Source organism: Platalea leucorodia, assembly GCF_965183815.1.
Source record: "Platalea leucorodia genome assembly, chromosome: Z".
In the NCBI taxonomy this organism is placed as follows: domain Eukaryota; kingdom Metazoa; phylum Chordata; class Aves; order Pelecaniformes; family Threskiornithidae; genus Platalea; species Platalea leucorodia.
Window position 1 is genome coordinate 77,132,313 of NC_138858.1, and position 20,220 is coordinate 77,152,532.

Here is a 20,220-nt window from a genome sequence, read left to right on the forward strand (position 1 = left end):
AGTGTTAGCACTAAAATATCACCTACCACATGGGGTGGGGTCTAGCATGCAGTGAAAAAGCAAGGTCTGGGCATAAATTTGGAAAGCTTTTTTAAAGATGTTTAAAGGCATGACTCTAAAGACACACAGAACACATAATTCTAGGTCTCAGGTTAATGTTTGTAATGGGGAAAACTTCTCTGGGGTGACAGCAACTATAGTCTTGGTGACAGAAAACCAAAGTTCTGCCCTGACAGGAGGACTGGAAACAAAACCCTACTGCATTCTGAATAGGCTGCAAATCTGTATAGCATTTCAGTCCTGTCCGTCGTGCAAAACTGAGTTTTTTCTAGATCTGGTATACTTAAAAAAACAGAAGAAAAATTAAAAAAAAAAAAAAAGGGTATAAGTTGGAAGAAGAAGTAGAAAAAACAGGTTGAACCTTGGGGAAGGTGGGAGAGGTTTGTTTTCTGCCCTCTGTATTGCTGGTGGCATGGTTGGCACTGTGTGCATCATAATCACAGCCATTAGAGATACACAAGTGTATGCTGCAGATATTCTCAGTAAAGCTCTTAGCCAGTAATGACTCCTAGTGCTGCACTTCATTACATATCAGCAGAAATATGTAATTCTGTGGGCCAAACATTCCTGCACATTGCTGTGCCAGCAGGCCACTCATTCATTTCAGTGAGAAATCCAGCTTGCAGAACAGCGATCGGGATTTCTCTGTTTGGAAAGCTGCGCACACAGTGCTTATTGCAAGTCAGACACACATAGGCTTTGTAAAAAGGACAATGTGCCCCAAATCCGCACAGCACATGGCTATATTTCCAAACAATCTTGCCACATATTTTTCTGAACGACATCATTCTTACAACATATTCCAGTGACTGTCAAGGTTTATGAAGGCCTGCACCTCCCTGACTTAATCCTCTTTTCCTGTTGCCTACTCAAGCTGGTTCTGTAACAACAAACATTTTTGGCTTTGTTTCTGTTGTTGTGGTTTTTTTTTTTAAATCATAACCTCTGCTTTTTGCTTTCATGCTTTACCACCCTTTCATTTCATCCTCTTTTTTGGTACAGGATCCCTCTTCTGTTCTCAGCTATGTGGGGTGAGATCTTTGCTCCTTTACAGCAGACCTAAGGCAAGAATGATAAAAAAGTGCTTGAAAAACTCCTTTGTCTAGCCAGGAGAGGATTTCTTCCATGCACGCACTTCCGAAGGCAGATCTCTGAGCCACAGACCTCCTCAGAAACCCCGAGGGTGGGGATGGTGAGGAAGCTGGGACAAGCTGCATGTGCTGGGGAAGATCTAGGCAGACCTGTAGCGTGTAGGAACATGCCAGGAGGCTTTTTGGGCTTCAGCTAGTCCTCCAGGGCTACGTACCTGGAGAGTTTACAGCTACCATGACCTTTTTGCCTGGCCCACACCTATGGCAGACAATCTCAAACCCTGTATTTTAAGTATGACTTACGATGTACTTCATTTTACTGTAATTTGTATCACTAAGGCTGGAGTGCCTTGGCTAGCTCTCTTTAAAAATCAAGGACCTGCAAAGGGGTCTCAAATGGCAGCCAAGAGAGATTAAGTTGGACTGAAATGGAAAAATTACGGTGTCGTATAACAAAGTTTAGCCAGTGGGTGCTCTTGACCATTGAACAGGAACATAGCACAAAGCGACTGGACTGCTGGAAATTTCAGCATCAAGCTACAGTGAGTAGCAAGAGCACAACAGGCTATAATATGTGCCATGTCAGTAAACACACATGTAAGGTTCTAAAAGTGAGCATTGGCAACAAGAGAGGTGCTTAGACAGCAGGGTCACTGAGGAGAGGTAGGTCTCGAGGTTCTCCAGGCTCTGAAGGTCAAGTTAGCTCTTTGAAAACTTTGCTCCTCATTCTGATCTCACTGCTCAAGGTACCTACATCAAACACATCAAACAAACTACACTAAGTCTCTCTTGCTGACTTCTGGAGTACTCAGTCTCATGTTTTAAAGCAGGCATCTCCTTCTCTCTTATTTCAAGCTGACCTCTGCCCAATTCCCCAGGAATAGATCTCCTTCAGCTGTGAGATGGGAGTGATCTTCTGAGGGGAGAGACAGAGGAACAGATTCGGAGCATGGTGTCCACTACAGGGCAGATGTGGGGCAGCACAGCCAGGGGGCAGGGGGTCGGAAGGCCCTTCCAAGTCAGATGGGCACTTTCCTCTTCTATCTACATATGAAAGGACTGAAGTTCATGAAAAAGAATTAGGAGGAGCACACAGATCGTACAGCACACAAAAAAGAGCAAAGTATTTGGGGAGCACCTACTTTGCTCAGGGACATCCCAGATATTAAGGGTAGGGAAGGCAAAAGTTGAATCCATAAACAGTAATCTATGTATGGCACAGAAAAACACATGTGGCATTTGCGGTATCAGTATCTCCTCTCATATAACCTCTCTACTTTGGGGATGTTCTCCTGGTGTCCCTTTGGCACTGAATATGAGCACAGTTCTTGGGTGGAAGGGGTTTTTGAAATGTTGTTTCCTCTGTGGTTCCAAAGAGGATGCACAGTGCCTCTGAATCTCTGTACATTAGATAGGTCTGGTGCTTCATGAGAATGGGAAAGCTGGCTGCTAGACAGATTCTCATTCAGTAAAATGGATGAATTAGAAAGGTAAGAGAAGTGCAGCAAGCTTTGGGACTAGAGGGGGAAAGCGCTTGAGATATCTTATGTATGTCAGAAAATAACTGCAGTATTTAGATTCTAAACGAAGAAGCAGACCTCACTATAACAGAAGAAAATTATTCTTCATGTTTGTCTCTTAAAAAGAAGGCTCAGTTCATTGGAGCCAGCAGGTAGGAATCACGCAATGTTAGCAACTTCCTTAGAAAGTGTAACAAAGAGATTCTCTTTTAATGACAACATTTTCCAAAACACTTCAATAACCTTCAGAATCAGTAAGCAGCTTAAGTCTGTTGTAACAAATATTTAATATTCCTCATGTCCTGAAACTGTTGTTTTGCTGTTTACAAAGCTCCGTGAAGCTGCTGAGAATCATTTCACTGGTCAACTGATGCATCCACTGAAACTGCATTTGCTTTTCAGTTGGGAATAAACAGAAGATCCCAGTAATGTGGCCAGTGCAGATGGACACAGAGGTTGCTTTCTTAAGAAGGGCATGATTTAAAATTAAGTTCTAATCTAATGGTGTGTTAGAAAGTGATTTTGTAACTCTAATACAAAAGTACTTTTATAGTTTTGTATGGTTTGTATTTCTGAGGACACTGCTACTACTTGCATTCTTATTTGGCTTACTCCAGAACTATCATAACAAAAATGATTCAGCTACTGTGCTTAAACATGTGTTTTAAGATATGGTCTTGTATTCTATATTTGTTACATTGCTGTAGAGAGACTATGAAATGGATTTCTGATGGCGTCTCTATACTCCACTGTATTAAAACTCTAAGTTAGTTGTAACCTTAATTCCTCTTATTTATCTCCCACTCTTTGTTTATTGTCTTTGTAGTATCATGGCTAAAATCTGACCAGAAGCTCCTTGAGGAACAGTCTGGTCTCTTTGTAGTACCACAGAGTATGCAACATAGAGTAGAAGTGAAATGAAATTGTAATAAAAAATCTAGAAGATTTTGCATGTTAAGTATCTACGTGAATTATAACATGATTAGATAACATTGCACATTTGTAAGTTGTGTTAATTGGAAATGGTAGCCTTGGGAATGATACTCCTAGCCCTCAGAAATGTGGATAAAATCTAGGAACAGTATATATAAGGAAGGCTGTTGGTGTTCATTGTATTTAAGGAAATAATAATCTGTTGAGCAAAGGTTCAATTCCATATGTGTAGGTAAAGTGGGAAAAGGTTACAAACATAAATTAATTCAGCATGATCAGATGTGAAACATCCTATATTTCAGGATACCATGGTGAGATTCATGAGAGCAGAACATGGTTTTGTTCTGTTTCAGTCTTGGCACAAGAAGGTACACTAAGGTTTCTTTAAAACTTCAGAAAATTTCCAAGATAAATAATTAAAATCTCGGTAACACCTTGGACATGCAGCATGGACTTAGTTTAATATCAGAGGGTTGTTTTTTTTTTTTAATGTTGGGCCAGGCTTTAGGCTGGTATAGCTGAACATAGCGCCATTGCAGTCAGGGTTCAATATTCCTCAACAACTGACGGTGCATTGCTTCAGTCTGGAATCACATTTTGGGACATCAATTACAACAGTTGCTGACATGCTACTTACTCTTTTGCTTTAGTGATACTTGGTCATGAACTACTCCATATTTAAGGCACAATAGCACGTATAAACATATAATAGCATCCTATCCACCCCTGAACCCAGGACCTAGTTAACTGTGCTGATATCTGTCCTTTAAATCAGAGGATATTAACAGATATGGCAAAACATAGCAGAGTTATTTATTTTACTTTTCTCAGAATTAGGTAAACACTGCAGAAGTATTCACAACCGTAATATTCCTTAACCAATTGACTTTGATTGTCACATCTTTTTCATACTGCTTTGACATTTAACTGTCTCCATACAAGGTCGAATACCTGTAGGCAACAGATCCAGAAAAACAGTTGGGAGTTTTCTTGCTGGAGCCTTGATGCTAACACAGCTACAACCTGCCAGTGTCTTAGAGGGCAGACTCATACCACTATGCCAAACCCTGCCTGTAGGACACCGGTGGCCTGTGCTCTTACCCCTTACTAACAGGTTTCCCTAAAGATGCTTGAGGAGGTTGCATTCAGACCCTGTGTGGTGTGCCTGCTCCCCATGAAGGGTCTGGCACCTGCTCCCTATTCCCTAGGGATGGAGAGAAGCACTGCTGTCAATCCATCCCACCTTCTTTGGCCACACAGCCCTCTAACCAAAGACCAAGTTGCCATGCAAATATCTGAACTGGCAGAGAAATCTCAGTTTTTCTTTTTGCCTTTTGGGAAAGCCGGTTACTTCATCCCGTGCATAGCTTTATTGCCCAATGAGAGTTTGCTTACCCGCTCCACTCTCATGAGTAGATAACTGTGAAAAGACTCAGTGGCGAATAAGTTCCTGTTGGAAATAGTCTGGAGTTTCTTTTGAAGCCACACCTGTTCATATGATATAAGCCTCTTAGGTGAGCCTCCTGCTCTCTCATGGCATTGACAAACAGAGTATGTCACACCCCAGTGAAAAGCAAGGTAAGGCTGTATTGAGCACACAAACACATCTGCAAGAAAACTGATGTCTTTAGACTGCCAAGCAACATTGTCCGTTTAGCCATATCTAATGTTTGCACTCACACACACAATATTTGTTGCCTGAGTAGTATTTCTTTTTGCTTGAGAGGGAAAAAGAAATAAAGGGCAAAGGTAAGGTTTCCAGGAGGGGGCACATAAAATGGTTTTGATTCAACTGTGATGGAGTCAGATGAAGACAAAATGCCTACTGGTTTCTACAGATGCCTAGGTCCTTGAGGGTGTGATAGACAGAAACACAATATAGTATTTCCATATCCAAACTTACCACAATTACATGCCTGAAAAGAACCTTTAACTGTAATAAAAACCAGAGCGAGTCACTAAGAAATGGATGAGAAGATACAATCTTGTAAAAGCCCCTTTCGGGAGATGCAGTAATTTGTAGACACTTGCTTCCTACTTATCAAAATTAACCGTCACACCTTACACTGACACCATGGGGTTGGAATATATGACGCAATGCAACAACTCACAATGACGAGTTCGTGGAATGAACCTGTCCCGTGTTTCAGGTAATCCACCCAGTTATGATTTACTGGTGAAGGACTGAACTTCTTGTCCTTAGGCAAAGGGCAGAGCAGCTGTGTCTCCCAGACACGGTGCCAATGCTTCCATGACATCTCCAAGCTCACTCAAAGGAAGACCCATTCAAGAGCTGTTTTGTCTATCACAGGGCTTTTTGGCACAGACAGATGAGCAGAAGGACAAAATCAAGTGCTAACCCTGTGCCTTTCACTTCCATACTCCGAGGTCTCAAACTCAAAAGAAAGTGAAGGAACTTGGTCAGTCACCTGTTTATTCACTTTTTTCAATATATGAAGCAGATCATGCTCCTGAACAAGGTGAAATTTTGATGGATCCTGTATTGTTCCCACTGTTTCTTCCTTGATGTCCAGGTTGATATCACCAACATTGACACAACAGCAACCAACTGCTTCTACTTCTGTTCCTGGCAAGCCGCTGCTCTTAGAAATGTAAGCATGCTTGATGACAGGCACTGATGGTTGCTAAGGGCAGTTGATTCCAGAAGCAGGCGAGTATATATTCCATTTCAGGGGCATAATTTTGGACACCATTCTGCCTTTCATCCATACCAAATCAAATTCATTCCTGTCTGTACATCTTTATATAAGTCACTCTCTGGGTCAACGGCAAGAACTGAACCGGGAAAAAAACTCCTGAGTAAAAGCAGAAGTCACTACATGAAAAGACCATAATGCTAAGAGCTCTAGTAATCCCACATCTTTTCTAACTAGTAGTCCCCAGTATGTACTCAGTTCACACAATACCTAAAAACTTAATATTTACAATAAAGAAACAAAAATATGTTCTTCTTAGAGAAAGGAATATGTCTCTAGAATTTTATAAAATCACTATTTAAAAAGCAGGAGTTCTGACTTTTCTCAGAGCTGCCTCCTTTGTAACGCATCAAAGCTCAACCTTCTCTCTCACCTGCTGTGTGATTAATTATAAGAATATTCCATTGTGAAGAAATTCAGAAGAGCATTAAACTGTGGGACTTTTGTAATGGCCTTAAATGGTAACTGAAACTTGTTAATTTCCCCATCAGCTTTCCCCACTTTCTTAAGGAGTAACTCATGTCAAGCAGGATGTAACAACACAACCAAGTATGATCTTTCATTTCCAAAGAACCTAAAAATGCTATGGAAATGTTGAATATTTTTAGAAACAGAAACTCAGATAGCATCAGTTATCTAGAGAGAGACCGAAAACTCTGGTTTCAAACTGTGCCTGTCTAGACTCAATGTATACCAGTCTTCTGAGCCACTTAACAGCAGCTTCACTGTGAGAGTGGTAATTAAATAACCACAGCAGAAATACAAAGGACCACAAAGACTTGGCAGCTCAGACATGTCAGGTCACCATGTTAGTTACCCGTTGTCATTGCTTCTAACTGGATGCTCGTCCCTGTGCAAAGCCAGAGCCTGTAACTACTGTGGAAAATGGGCATAGCTCAGAACAGATGATCCCTGTGATCTGGGTGAGCATGGTGAGAACATCTGAGGTGCCGATCTGAAACTCTCTGCGTGAAGGACACCCCGCTGTTTCAGTTAGTCTCGGTTCATCACACTCTGTGCACCTCCCAGCTGTGCAGGAGTGGCGACCGAGGTCATAACGACCTATTAGCATTGCCCAGCACGTAATTGTGAAAATGGCTGTGCAACCGCAAGCCCACAACAAAAGAGTGGTTGTATCCTTCTGGAAAAAACATTTTGCTATTTGAAATAGCAGGTCTGGACTAAGCTATAAACACATTTTGGGACAGTGGAGCTTCTTAGGTACAGAGCCCTGTTACTTGCAGCTCCTTTAAACAGCAATTTTTTTTAAAAAGCAGTCTGAAAAAGCCAGATGAGTTTTCCTCTAACAATTGTAGCAGTGTATTTTTATCCTCAGGCTACAATGTCCTCAGTTTCTTTCAGCAGCACCCAGGTAGAGACTGGACAAGTCAAGTTGTCCCTTTCAATCGCTGCTATGAATCTGTGGCTCTCTGTGACGAGAAGCAAGCATATGGGTAGGAGAGATGTCTCAGGGAGTTCTGGCTACTCATACATAACCCTTCTTTCCATCTTCAGTCTGCATCTCCATTCAAATTCTGGGAGATTGCATGCAAATAGTCACAGGTATCAGGAAGCAGATCTCGGCACTCCATACAAGAGTGCAGAGTGACTCCTGAATGCTTGGCAACCGTGCAGCAGTTGAGGAAGACAAAAATACAGCTCATATCTTCGCAGGCACTTGGGAAAGAGACATTCCTTAGGGATGCCTCTGACAAAGCTAGGGGAGTATGCTGTAATTCTAGCCCTTGAGACGTGAGTAGGAAACCCTGTGAGATGTCTTGATGACTATATTCAGTCACAAGAGATATCTTGTAATCGGTGTGTTAACTGTGGACTTCAGAAATTGCCAGGCATTCTGCTTCAAGGTGGGGCTGAACCTGATTTCTAAGCCAGGTATCTTTCGAAAGCACCTATTTCCTCCACTCCCCTACCAGTGGGGTGCTTTGATAAGTAAGGGCCAAAACATCTTCATGATTTTGCTCACCTGCCTGGCCAAGGTGGTTTTGCTTCCAAGCTGTTACGGCTGCAGGAGTGAGAAAGGACTGGGGGCTTTCCAGCTGCTCCTGGATCTGCTTCCACTGAACTCGGGAACCACCTCCCACCCTAGCCTCCATTTTTGTACCACAGGTGTCCAGTGCTGGGGCCCAGGAGTGCACCAGTTGCTTTAAGGGCTAATTTCTGTGTCAGTATCTATAGATACATCAAGCTATATTATTTGCATCTATTTGTATTCTTGGAGCATCAAATATTTGTCGATGGAAGCATCAAACACTAGTTTTAAATCTAGTGTCATATTCAGTCATGAAACATCACTGCTTAGCTCACTTCTTCTGTGGATGGACTCTGTTCCCCTTTCATGTTTCCCCTCAATTTCATCCTTTTTGGCCCTTGCTCTCAGCTTAAAAAAGCATTCATATTTCTGGTCCTCTAGCCCAAGGGTGCCCTCTGACCCCGATTTCTGTCCTGTTGCTCCCAGACCAACTTCTTTCCCCCGGTTCTAGCCCTTGCTGGATGCCTTTGGTTCCTAACTCCTGGAACAACTTTCCCTTCATTGAATCCAGAGACTTCAAAACCGTGCTCTTCACTGGCCTTGCCTGGGTTCACAAGAATGCAACAGTTTCACAGCAAGAAGGATTGCTAGATGCTAAGAACTGGGAGTGTCTGCTTCGGTCCAATGTCTGCAAAAAGAACCCTGACTATAAGTTTCTATTGGTAGTACACTTTTTAACTTGCACTCAGCATTTACTTATGGGAGATTTTTATTTGCAAGAATGTTTGTATTGATGCAAAATCTCAGAAACTCTCCCACTGAATGAATGCTTGCTCTTCTAAAAGTCACGCAAGATTTACCTATGTAATCAATTTGCAATTTTGTTTGATTCTTCTCCTTATCTTTGTAAATCTGAATTGTCCGTACAGGACACTGACTATTATAAGGTGATTCCAATGGTCAGTTAAGTACCATGAATAAAAAATAAATCATACTCAGAGTGAAAAGTCCATGCATAGTGTGCATCTGACTGGACAATGAACAATAATTTTTTTTTTTTAAGATACTTCTAAAAAAATCAGTTTATTCTCAGAACTATTAATGAAAAACATAAATTTAAAACATTACCTAAACAGAACAAAATATTGTAAGACCTGATGACCTTCTCTTTCCCTCTTTATGTTCATATTCAGTATTTCTCTAATCTGTTTTTTGGTCATAGAAAAAGAATTATATTTTGACATATATTCTGCTCAGCATGTAAAATTCCATGGACATACCTGCAAAGAGATTTAGCTCTTAATGGGAAGCCATTTGCTTAATATTCCTTAGAGGGGTGACTTTTTAAACACTGGAACACAGAGATTATTTTTGAAACAAAGCTAGCACCCAAAAGCAAGAGGATTTAGAGCTTAACCCCCACCCCCAAGCCTACAAACATATGTATACTGTTTCCTTTTGTACCTCAGATATCATTGTCCATGAAAGATTCACATAAATTCCATGAGAAAAACTTTAGATATGAAAAATATCACAAATATTGAGCTGTTTCAACCAGATGCTCTCACTGCTGATCACCATCCCTTTTTCTGGGATCACCACACAGGGAGAGTCTTGGCCAACCTCCTCAGCCTGTGGCTCAGCAATAATTGAAATACTGTGGCCAGATGGTATTGTTTTCCAGGAGGTGAGGATAGCATGATATTCCCCAGAAGGAGCATGTAATTTGTTTATAGGACATTACATTTTTTTAAAAGCAAAAGAAAACACTAGTGTATAGATACGACAATTTTGTGGAAGTCTGTATATTGGAAAATAATGTCTTTTCACCTTAAAGAAATTATTCTTGTTCTGAAAATCTCACAATAAAAACAAATGGAGACAAGGGAAGGTAAAGCAATTTTAAAAAGGGCAGATGAAAATGGGAAAAAGGAACTGTTAACACTTACTTATAACAAAAGCACGTTGTTCTTGCTCACTGATAATTGAAAATTAAAAGGAGAAACTCTGGAGTACCTCACAGAGGACAAGATAGACCAAACACATTTGCAGGTGGGCCTCAGAGGACAAACCCCTGTGAAATGTAGCAGAACATAGTCTAGGAAGCAAGCAGGGATGGAGTAAGTTTGAATAAAAGGAGACTCAGAAAACAAAAGGACAACAAGACTGGGCAAGGCAGGAGAAAGAGCCATTAAAATGCAAGGAAGATTGAGCTCTACTGGGCCTCCAGAGTGAAGAGTAAGAACTTCAAAGGAGAGTCAGGGAAAAGCAGTATAGAAAGGGTAGATATTCAGAGCATATGAAGGAAAAAGGCTGAAAAGGCCTGCATGGGTGAGCAAGGGCTCCTGACCAAAATCAAACATAAAAAGGACTCTTACAAGAGGTGGGAGCAGGACAGACAACCCAGGAGGAATACACACTCTCTGAGCATGTAGGAAAAGCCACAGTCCGTCTGGAGTTGAATCTGATAAGGAATGTGAAGGACACTGCGAAAGCGTCTACAAGTAGCCTGCAGCAAAAGGAAGACCACAGAAAATGTGGGATCACTGCTGAAGGAGGGAGGGTACCTGGTGACAAAGGACATGGAAATACTCAATGCCTGCCTTCAGTGGAAGAGGATCAGGTTAGGGAACATTGAACTGAACTGGACACACACGAGACCATTGGATCTGACGGGGTGCACACAAGCGCTGAAGGAGCTGGCTGACATCACCATGATGCCACTTTTGATTGTCTTTGAAAGGTCAGGCAGAACAGGGAAGGTTCCTGAGGACTAGGAGAAAGCGAATGTCCCTCCTGTTTTCCTGAAGAGCAAGAAGTTAGAGCCAGGGAACTACAGGCTGATTAGCCTCACCTCAGATTCTGGGAAGGTGATGGATCAACTAATCCTGGAAATAATTTCTAAATGTATAAAGAACAAAAGGGTGATTGAGCGTAGTCAGCATCGATTTATGCAAGGGGAATCATGCTTAACCAACCCGACAGCCTTCCACGACCAGATGACTGGTTTGGTGAACAAGAGGCGGTATCTGGATGTTATGAATCTGAACTTTAGCAAGGTTTTCAACACTGTCTCCCATAATATCCTCATAGACAAACTGACAAGGAACGAACTAGATACGGGTATGGTGAGGCAGACAGAAAGGTGGCTAAACAGCCGGGCTCCAAGCCTTGCGATCAGTGGTGAGAAGTCCACCTGAAGGCCAGTCACTATTGGAGTGCATCAGGGGTCAATAGTGGGGGCAATGCTGTTTGACATCTTCATTAACGACAGGGTGCACCCTCAGAAAGTTTGCAGATGACACAAAGCTGGGAGGAGTGGCTGATACCACACATGGGTGGACTGCCATTCCGAGGGACTCTGACAGGCTGGAGAAAGGGGCTGACAGGAACCTAATGAAATTCAAGAAAGGGAAATGCCAAGTCCTGCATCTGGGGAGGAACAATCCCAGGCACCAGTACACACTGAGGGTCAGCTGTCTGGGAGGCAGCTTTGCAGAGAAGGACCCGGGAGTGCTGGCGGACACAAAGTGGACCACAAGCAGCAATGGAAATGCTGCAATGGAGGAAACGGCCTCAAGCTGCGCCAGGGCAGGTTTAGGTTGGATATTAGGAAAAACTTCTTCACTGATAGGGTAGTCAGGCACTGGAACAGGCTGCCCAGGGAAGTGGTTGAGTCTCCATCCCTGGAGGTATTTAAAGAACGGATAGATACGGTGCTGGAAGACATGGTATAGATGGACTTGGCAGTGTTAGGTTAATGGTTGGACTCAATGATCTTAAGGGTCTTTTCCAACCTTGATGATTCTATGATTCTATGAATGTGCCCTTGTGACAAAGGTGGCCAACAGCATCCTGGTTTGCATTAGTATGTGCATTGCCACATGGACAGAGCGGAGTGAGTCCAGCTTAGGGCCACAAAGATGACAGAGGGACTGGAGCATCTGAGGAGAGGCTGAGAGAGCTGGGATTGTTCAGACTGGAGAAGAGAAGGCTCGGAGGAATGTCACCAGTGTCCACAATTACCTGGGGGCGTGGGGAGTAGTGAAGATGGAGAGACTCCAAACTGGGAAAACTGCTCTAGTTGACCCTGCTTGGGCAGTAGGTTGGAATAAGTGATCTCCAGAGGTCTCTTCCAAACTCAACTATTCTGTGACTCTGTGAAATTATTTACTTTGGTTTTCTAAATTTAATTATTCTCCAAGTATCCCATAGTATAATGCTGACTGCATAAGCATAACTGTTTTCAGCACCAATACTTGGGAGAGGGTTTATAGGTTAGTGCAGACCTGGTTCAGTTTCTCAAGAAAAATACCACGTAACTGAAACATTTGCATGGATCTTTTACAAAATTGTTTGAGAATTTTTTTTTTTTTAAAGTGCTTTCACATTCTCTTACAAAAAAGAGAAAGGTCAAAAGTAGTGACGCCTCATTCCTCACAGATTTGTACTTTGAGGTTTCACTGCAAGCTGTAGGTTTAACTTTTTCCATTCTTGGGCATTTGTAAGAGCTCTGGTGTCTAATTTTTCTGGTGTTTGATTTGTTGAGACCCTCTACCAGACAAGAGACAGCCTGCACTACGGCTAACCTAGAACTGCATTTGTTAAACCTCATGGGCCACTTTATATATGCTGATTAGAAAGCTTGTTACTGCCAAATAAAGAAGATACTGGCAGAGTTGTCCAATAAGTTGGGTCTCTCTGTCTCCCCCTCTACTAGACAGACATTTCCTCAATATTTACAAGTGCTCTAAGACTTAAATAAAATTCTGAACTCACTTAGGCAGGAAGACTAAAAGGCAGAGAGCAATTGCATACATTTCTATATCAAATCCAACTAATGACTGCATACTTTTTTTCATAATCTAAACAAAGGAGATTTAAACAAGAGGAAGCTGCAAGACAGAACATTTGTATAATAACAAACATGCTGAGCAGAAATATACAAGTTTCTTTGATTTAATTCAAAGAAAAGGAACAAAAAAGGTGTTTTAATAAAAGGTTGCTTATACATACCCAACATCCTGCTTGGCCTTGGAGGCAGACTTTTCAGAGTTTAAATTATTAAAATTTAAAACTTCATTTCAAAGACACACAATTCCTACCAATGCATATTCCCTTTATGATAAAGTATTTTACAAAGCAGTTTCAGACTGTAGATGCATGAATGGATTTAATCATTATACACAGGGAAAACTTATGCTGTCTGTCCCCTTATTTCCATATTTTCATAAAGAAAAAAGCACATAAGCAAGAGAAAGCTAATTTGTCCTTGCTTGCTATTTGCCCAGAACTTCAGTGATATCATTCTGAACAGAAACAATAATAGTACAGTGAATTGGGGACTGTATACTTGCAAATACTAACAAAAGCACACAGAAGCTGTCAAATAGCATTTCAGCAGATTTTAAATACATTTTTAACTGGAATTCAGGTGACAAACTGTTTTGCCCTCTGAAGATGGAGAATTAAATCACAATTTTCTGTCTCCAAAGTTTATGTAAATGGTTTTCAACCGAAACTCTGATGGTTTAGGAGGAAACTGAAAAGCCTGCGTAGGGATTAAAGGTTTCTACAGATATACTAGTAATAGAAACTTTTGTAGTTTTGGCTTCCAGTCTTCTTAGAACTAATACCAGTATCACTACAGGTTAACACACTAATGTTCTTTTGCTAATGATCTAAATATACATATCCCTTTTTATCAGTTCAAACTTACATAAGAGTGTTTATATTGCATCATTTTTGCTGTCAGAACAAGTAGTCTCACATTTAGGCCACTTAGGACCCTTAGGAAGGAGATTTCTATTAAATTAATCTTTTTCAGTCTGCAACAAAGCTACACTCAAAACACTGTTAACTAAATTAATCAGTATTTTGTCAAAATGATGAATGAACCAAGAACAGTAGCTCTATAGCACATTGGAGGGTTGCGGTTTTTTTGTTTGTTTGTTTTTAATTTAAATACAGTACACATTAGCATAAGTCCAAAGCATTTGATTAAAACACCAGGGTGCATCATGCCTCCGAGGCAGGATAAGGCATCTTTGAGGAGGAGGCAGATTTGCACTATCTGAAGAACACTGCTCTCTGTGAATCATTGCGCTCCGTACTAACAGAGAGGAGACCAGGAGCACGTCCTCTACCACTGAACTGTCACAGCTCCAGATGGCCCCTTGTTCCAGGGAACCTTTACTCTTTTCTTTGCTCCCCCACTAAGCTTAGTATACCTGCTTGAAGAATCCATATGGCAGGGTTTGACTAGAGAAGTTAACTGAGGTCGAAGGCCTTACCCTACCTGACTTTCCTCCACCATGCTCCCAAAGAATCTCCTGAAAGTATATTGGAGCTTCCTATTTTAAAAGAGACAGTGACTTGAGCATTGGGTGCTGCAGCTTTTTACCTTAAACCCCTCATGAGAGAGAAGTTCTTTCTCCCCATACAACTAAGCCAGGAGGACAGAATGGTGTCCCAGAGAGGACGGCAGGAAGACAGGTCCTGTGCTAAACTAAAGTTATTTACGCCAGCTTGGCATTTTCCTGCGTAATATTGTTTGAGGACTGCTCATTCATCAGTATGGTTTGCTGAAGTATAGGAGTCAGTAGCAGGTTGAATAAACTTTATTCATTTTATTTATGATGAAGCCTCAGCAAAGTTTGTTTGCATGGAGCCATTGACCCTAGCTATTGCAAAATACACAGCCTGTCAATGTAATCTCCCAGGCAAACACCTTCTAGGACAAAGAATAAGCTTTACTCCTTCAGCTCACTACTTCTTCAAAACCAGAAAAAGTTTAATAAACAGCGATTATTTGCTCAACTGATTATTGAAGACAGGCCCTCAGTCTTCCTAAATTCACTGTACTGTCATATTTTAATGCAAGATACTGTTTTGCATAGGCTGTTTCTGCCTTGGAAGAGAGATGCAATCCAACTAGATAAGGGTTGTATCAGCTATATTCTAACAGTTCATACGTATCAGCTCATAATTCTCTGGCTAGACTAGTCTTGTGACAGTGCCAAAACTGAGCATGACAACTTATGGCTAAAAAATGTACGTAAAGCTCATTGAGGCGATCTTAAGTCAATATAAATGCGATCGTTAGACTGTAACTGGAGGAACAAACAGAAAAATGAAAAACTGACTGCCACTTTCAGTTACAAATGAGATACGGACACAATCTGTGATAGGGGAATTTGAAAATTAAGGTAATTTGTTTTACTTGAAAATTTTTTAAGGAAGTTTTACTAAGAAAACACTGAAGCCAGTGTAAAGGTATGTTGCTGGCCACCATGATTTATGTGGAAACTAATGTTAGGCAGGAACTAAGAGACTACACAGGCAGTGCCGGCTCTAGGATGGACTGATACCTCACGTCTTCCTACCAGAGTTATCAGTAGCTTTTCACTTTCAATTCTGAATTGTGTTTTTAATTTAAACTTAGTCAATTTCCTGCCACACCATCTGAGACCCTGGCTTTTCTGACAGTAAGTTGCCTTTAAATCTCTACATCCTAACTTCTCGTACACAACTAGAGCTACCCTGAAACCTAATTCTTCTACAGTTTCAAAGCATTATGGTGACTAGAATGTTTTAAAAAAAACATGACTGAGTTCTTAAGCACAATTTATGAATACTCCTTCATCTACATGAATAATTGAGAGCTGTGGAAGAAAAAAAGATCTATTAGAAGAGTGTGCATACACTGCAATGTTCAGCTTGTGTTACTGGTCAAGAGTCCTGAGGAAAAAGTATACTTTCTCATGTACAGGTAACCATAATTTCTTATGTACAGCTATGCTTCTCCCAGACTAGAACTAACCTACATTTGGCAAGCTCAGTATGCTGGCACAGGCACTCAAGTAATTTTATCTTTCTGCAGCATACCCCAGATTAATGGAGTTAAATTTAAAACGGTTAATGCAATGCACGTTTGCCTATTACACAATGAGCAGAAGAGATAAATTGCCGTTTCTGACCCCAGATCCAAAATGCTAGTGTAAACCATAAAAGCTGAGAATAAGTGGTGGGAAGTTTCTTCATACGAATCCCCTCAAAAAGGGGAGCAGCGCCACAGTAATAGGAATTGCTATAAATATTCTAACCATGTAAAGGCAAGACTAGATGGCTTAGGAGATTAGTAACAAGCAACAGACTCTTTCATTAACTGGGCACTAACCGAAGCCGAGCCAAGGCGGGCAGTCACCAGGCCGCTTTATCCCTGCCGGCTGGTCTGGCGGAGGGAGGACCGGCACCGCCGGTAACTACCAGGTGCACACCTACGCTGGAAATAGCAACCCCATCGCGCAGCATTCAAGGTCACCGAGCAAGCTTTCAGACTCAGAAACAATAAAAAATAATAAAGGCTACACAGCCCTATCAGCCCATCTGTGCTGGATCAGCTCGGCAACACCCGGCTGCCCCGAGCCCTCCTTCCGCGGATGAAGGCCTGTGCTCTCCCCAGCCGCGGCCACAAGGCCTTTGCGGGGCAGGGAGCGTTTTCAAAAGCCACCAGCAAAGTTTAAAGACAAGGAGCGAGCGCCTCCGCTGCTCCCGCACCCCTCGGCGGCGGCGGCGGCCGCTGGGCCGGGCCGGGCCGCACCCCGCCCGCCCCGCGCCTGCCTGCTGCCAAGCCTGTTGCTACCGCGGCCCCCGGGCTCCCGCCCGGTGCCGCCGGCCCGGCCCGGCCCGCGGGGGACGCGCCCAAGGGCGGGCAGGCAGCCGGCGGCGACGCGAGGCGCCATGCCGGGCCCTGCGCTGCGCCTTGGGCCGCCGAGGCGCGGTAACGGATTTACCCGCCCCCCGCCGCCAGCCCGGCCCCGTGACTCCGCGCCCCGCCTCCCGGGGCCAGCCGCGAGCGGGGGGCGGGCGCCGGCTGCGCCTGACAGAAAGGCGGGCGGGGGCGGGCAGGGGCGGGCGGCGGCAGCGGGCAGGCCCGGCCGGTGCCTCCGCAGTAGGCGAGCGGCTGGCGGCGCGGAGGCCGTCCGAGCAGCAGCAGCAGGCACCCCGGGAGCCCGCCGGCGGCAGCCTCCGCTCCGCAGGCCGACAGGCCGCTGAGCCAGCCTCCCTCGCTTCGCTCCCGCTCCGGCCGCCGCGCCCCGGGGATGGCGGTGCTGGCCCTGGCCCTGGAGGGACTCGCCATCTTCGGGCTCATCCTCTTCGTCGTGCTCTGGCTCATGCACTTCATGTCCATCATCTACACGTAAGCGCGGGGCGGGGGGGGGGGCATGGCGCCGGCGTTGTTCCCTCACCCCCTTCCAACCCGCCCGCCATCGCGCCGAGAGCGGCCCCGCCGCTGAGGAGCAGGGCAGCGGGCCGCGTTCCCCCCGCCGCGCCGCTTGCCCCCCTCTCCTCCCCGGCGTCCGGCTCGTGGAGCGTCCCGCCGCCCTTCCCCGGGCGTGGGGCCGGCGGGGCACGCCTGCGGGCCGGCGTGGGGCAGCGCCCGCCGCCGGGCTCCCGCGGCCCCCGGCCTGAGGCCCGGCGCGCATCCCGGCGCTCGGGTGGGCTGTTGTGAGGGCGTAGCTGGTGCCCTGCCATCGGTCTTGGCGTAAAACCCCTTCTCTGTGGGCTTCTGCCCCTGCTTTTGCGGCCTGATCTTTGCTCCTCTGCCTTTAACGCTGCTAGGGAAGGCTTGGGTTTTGTTGTTTGCGGGTACACCTGTAAAGCGAGGCTCTTCTGCTGATGGTGGGAGACCAATGTACACAGTTGTTATAAAATGTGTGCTTTTTGACTGTGCGACGAGTGTACAGCAGAACAACTGACGTAGTGCAGCACCCTGTGCTGACCAGACAGAATTTTTGCTATAAGTACCTTTTTTTTTTTTTTTGAGAAATAATGGCAGTACTAGTAAAAACAAGTATATACTGTGTGTCCAGACCCTTCTTGGATAACTCCAGGGAAAAATGCTTTAAGAGTTTGTGAGGAGTGTTTGCATTTTGGTGTCTTACAAACAAAGCAGATTCCTGCTTGAGCTTGGCAGAGGAATTGTCCGTGGGTATGTGGGGAAATGATTAAGAATGCACCTCTCCTTCTGTAGAAGGCCATGTTTTTACTCTCTTAAATGAAAAGCCACTGTTGCATCACTACAGGGATTAGAAAATATCTGAATTATTGTTTGCTTTGCTTGTCCTTATCTGTTCTCCTTTCTTGCTATTCCACACGCATCTGATAGGTATCTGTGATAAACCCCAGCCCTTGTTGAAGGCAGGGTTCCTTTTGAATTCATGGATGCTAGAGATTTGCTTCCACTACCCTTGGTCATGGTTGCCTTGTTCTTTTCTTATGTGAAATCACTTATAGGCTTTAATTGTTTTTCAGTTCTATAGTTTGGTTGCCTTTAGATCTTATATAAGATCTTATATCTAACTCAGATAATTAACTTCCTTCTTGAAAACAAGCTGTGTGGGTTGTCTTGGGCACAAATGGCAGGATTTCAGTTCTGAGAAGCTGCAAGGGTGTCTGGTGGGGGAAGAGACCCTGGACTACTGTGGGCACAGCTGATTCCAGACGGCTTTGAAGCAGATGAAAACAGCCCATTGCATGCTAAAACCTCAACCTATCAGATAAGTGTGTGTGGTGCTGCTGCTCATAAATCTTTAACAGTGGCAGCTGTGAGGGGTAGGAGACACAAATGGAGATATGGGGGAAGATATGTGAGAGGATAAACAGGAGGAAAAGGATGAGATACACTAAGAGACATGAGAGGAGAGAACAGAGGAGAACCAGAGGAAGGGGACGTTCTCAGGCAGTCCATGGCACAGGAGCTACACCCTGAAGGGGACTGCCTCCCACGGAGGCTGCACACTGGAGCAGGGACACTCCTGAAAGGACTGTGGGCTGCAGGTAAGCCATGCCAGAGCAAGTGTATGTACCCCTGAAGGGACTGCGACCTGTGGGACACCCATGCTGGGGTGGGGACACCCTGAAGAGACTGCAGCCTCTGGGTGACCCACCCCTGAGGAGACTGCAGCCTGTGGCAGACCTGTACTGGGGCAGAGACTGCCAAAGGGATTGCAGCCTGTAGGTGAGTCACTCCAGAGCAGGTACACCTGCTGGAACAGAGTAACAGTTGAAAAGCAACCGGCAGCAGAGGAAAATGAGTAAGACGCAAGGCGTGGCAGAAAAAACATTGTGCACTGACCCTTGCCTTTTGCATCGTCTTGGTGAAGGGCTTGGGAGGCAGTGAGTGTAAGGAGCAGTGAAAAGAGCAGTTCAGATAAAAGGTGGGGAGGAAAGGTCTCTGACTGAAGCTGAGCCTGGGGAAGGAGGATAAAAGGTGCTTCTGTAAAAGTTGGGTTGTTTGTCTCTTTTTCTCAATATGCAAATTGGTAATTAATTGTCTGTTAATTGGCAACACTTTAAAGTAAGTGGAATTCCCTGAGTTGAGTTTGTTTTGCCTGTGACAGTAACTGGAGGGGGATGCCGGTAGCAGCTGGACCTCATGTGGCCTGGGGCTGGAGCATTTGTAGTGGTGTGAAACTTGGAAGGAGTTGTGTTTTTTGTTATTAGGCATTTGTGTTGCAAGTGTATGTATTGTGTATGGGGAGTTAATGGATGCAATATGTTAACAGGTGGACAACTTGCCAGCTGTGAAGGGGATGGGTGAGAATTGGGGTGGTCTTGTCCCAACCTGAGAGACCCCTGGAGAAAAGTGTGCTTCCAGTAGGGCTCTTGAGATACCATCCCAGCAGGTCCAGAGCCAGGAGCTGACTGTCTTTGTCAGAGTAATGGGCTGGTGGTAACAGGAGTATTTAGTATTCAGTGCGAAAAGGTGGCCCTGGGTTGGAGGTGAGCAGCTGCTAGCACTGCAGTGACCAAATTGCAAGCTGTGCTGGGTTGGCAGGCTGTTGTGGAGGAGCTGCCCCAGTTACAGTGATCTGGCAGATCTGCGGGAAAGAGGACCGCTGCTC

At 44.3% G+C, this 20,220-nt stretch overlaps 1 protein-coding gene across 1 annotated transcript in view; it reads left to right on the forward strand.

Annotated features, from left to right (window-relative positions):
- Positions 1-17,243: 17,243 nt before the first annotated feature.
- Positions 17,244-20,220, forward strand: part of UGCG (UDP-glucose ceramide glucosyltransferase) — a 30,635-nt gene continuing 27,658 nt past the window's right edge. The window contains exon 1 of the mRNA XM_082335737.1: positions 17,244-17,513. Coding sequence (XP_082191863.1) covers positions 17,416-17,513 — 98 coding nt within the window. The 5' untranslated portion in view covers positions 17,244-17,415. The remainder of the gene's footprint in view (positions 17,514-20,220) is intronic.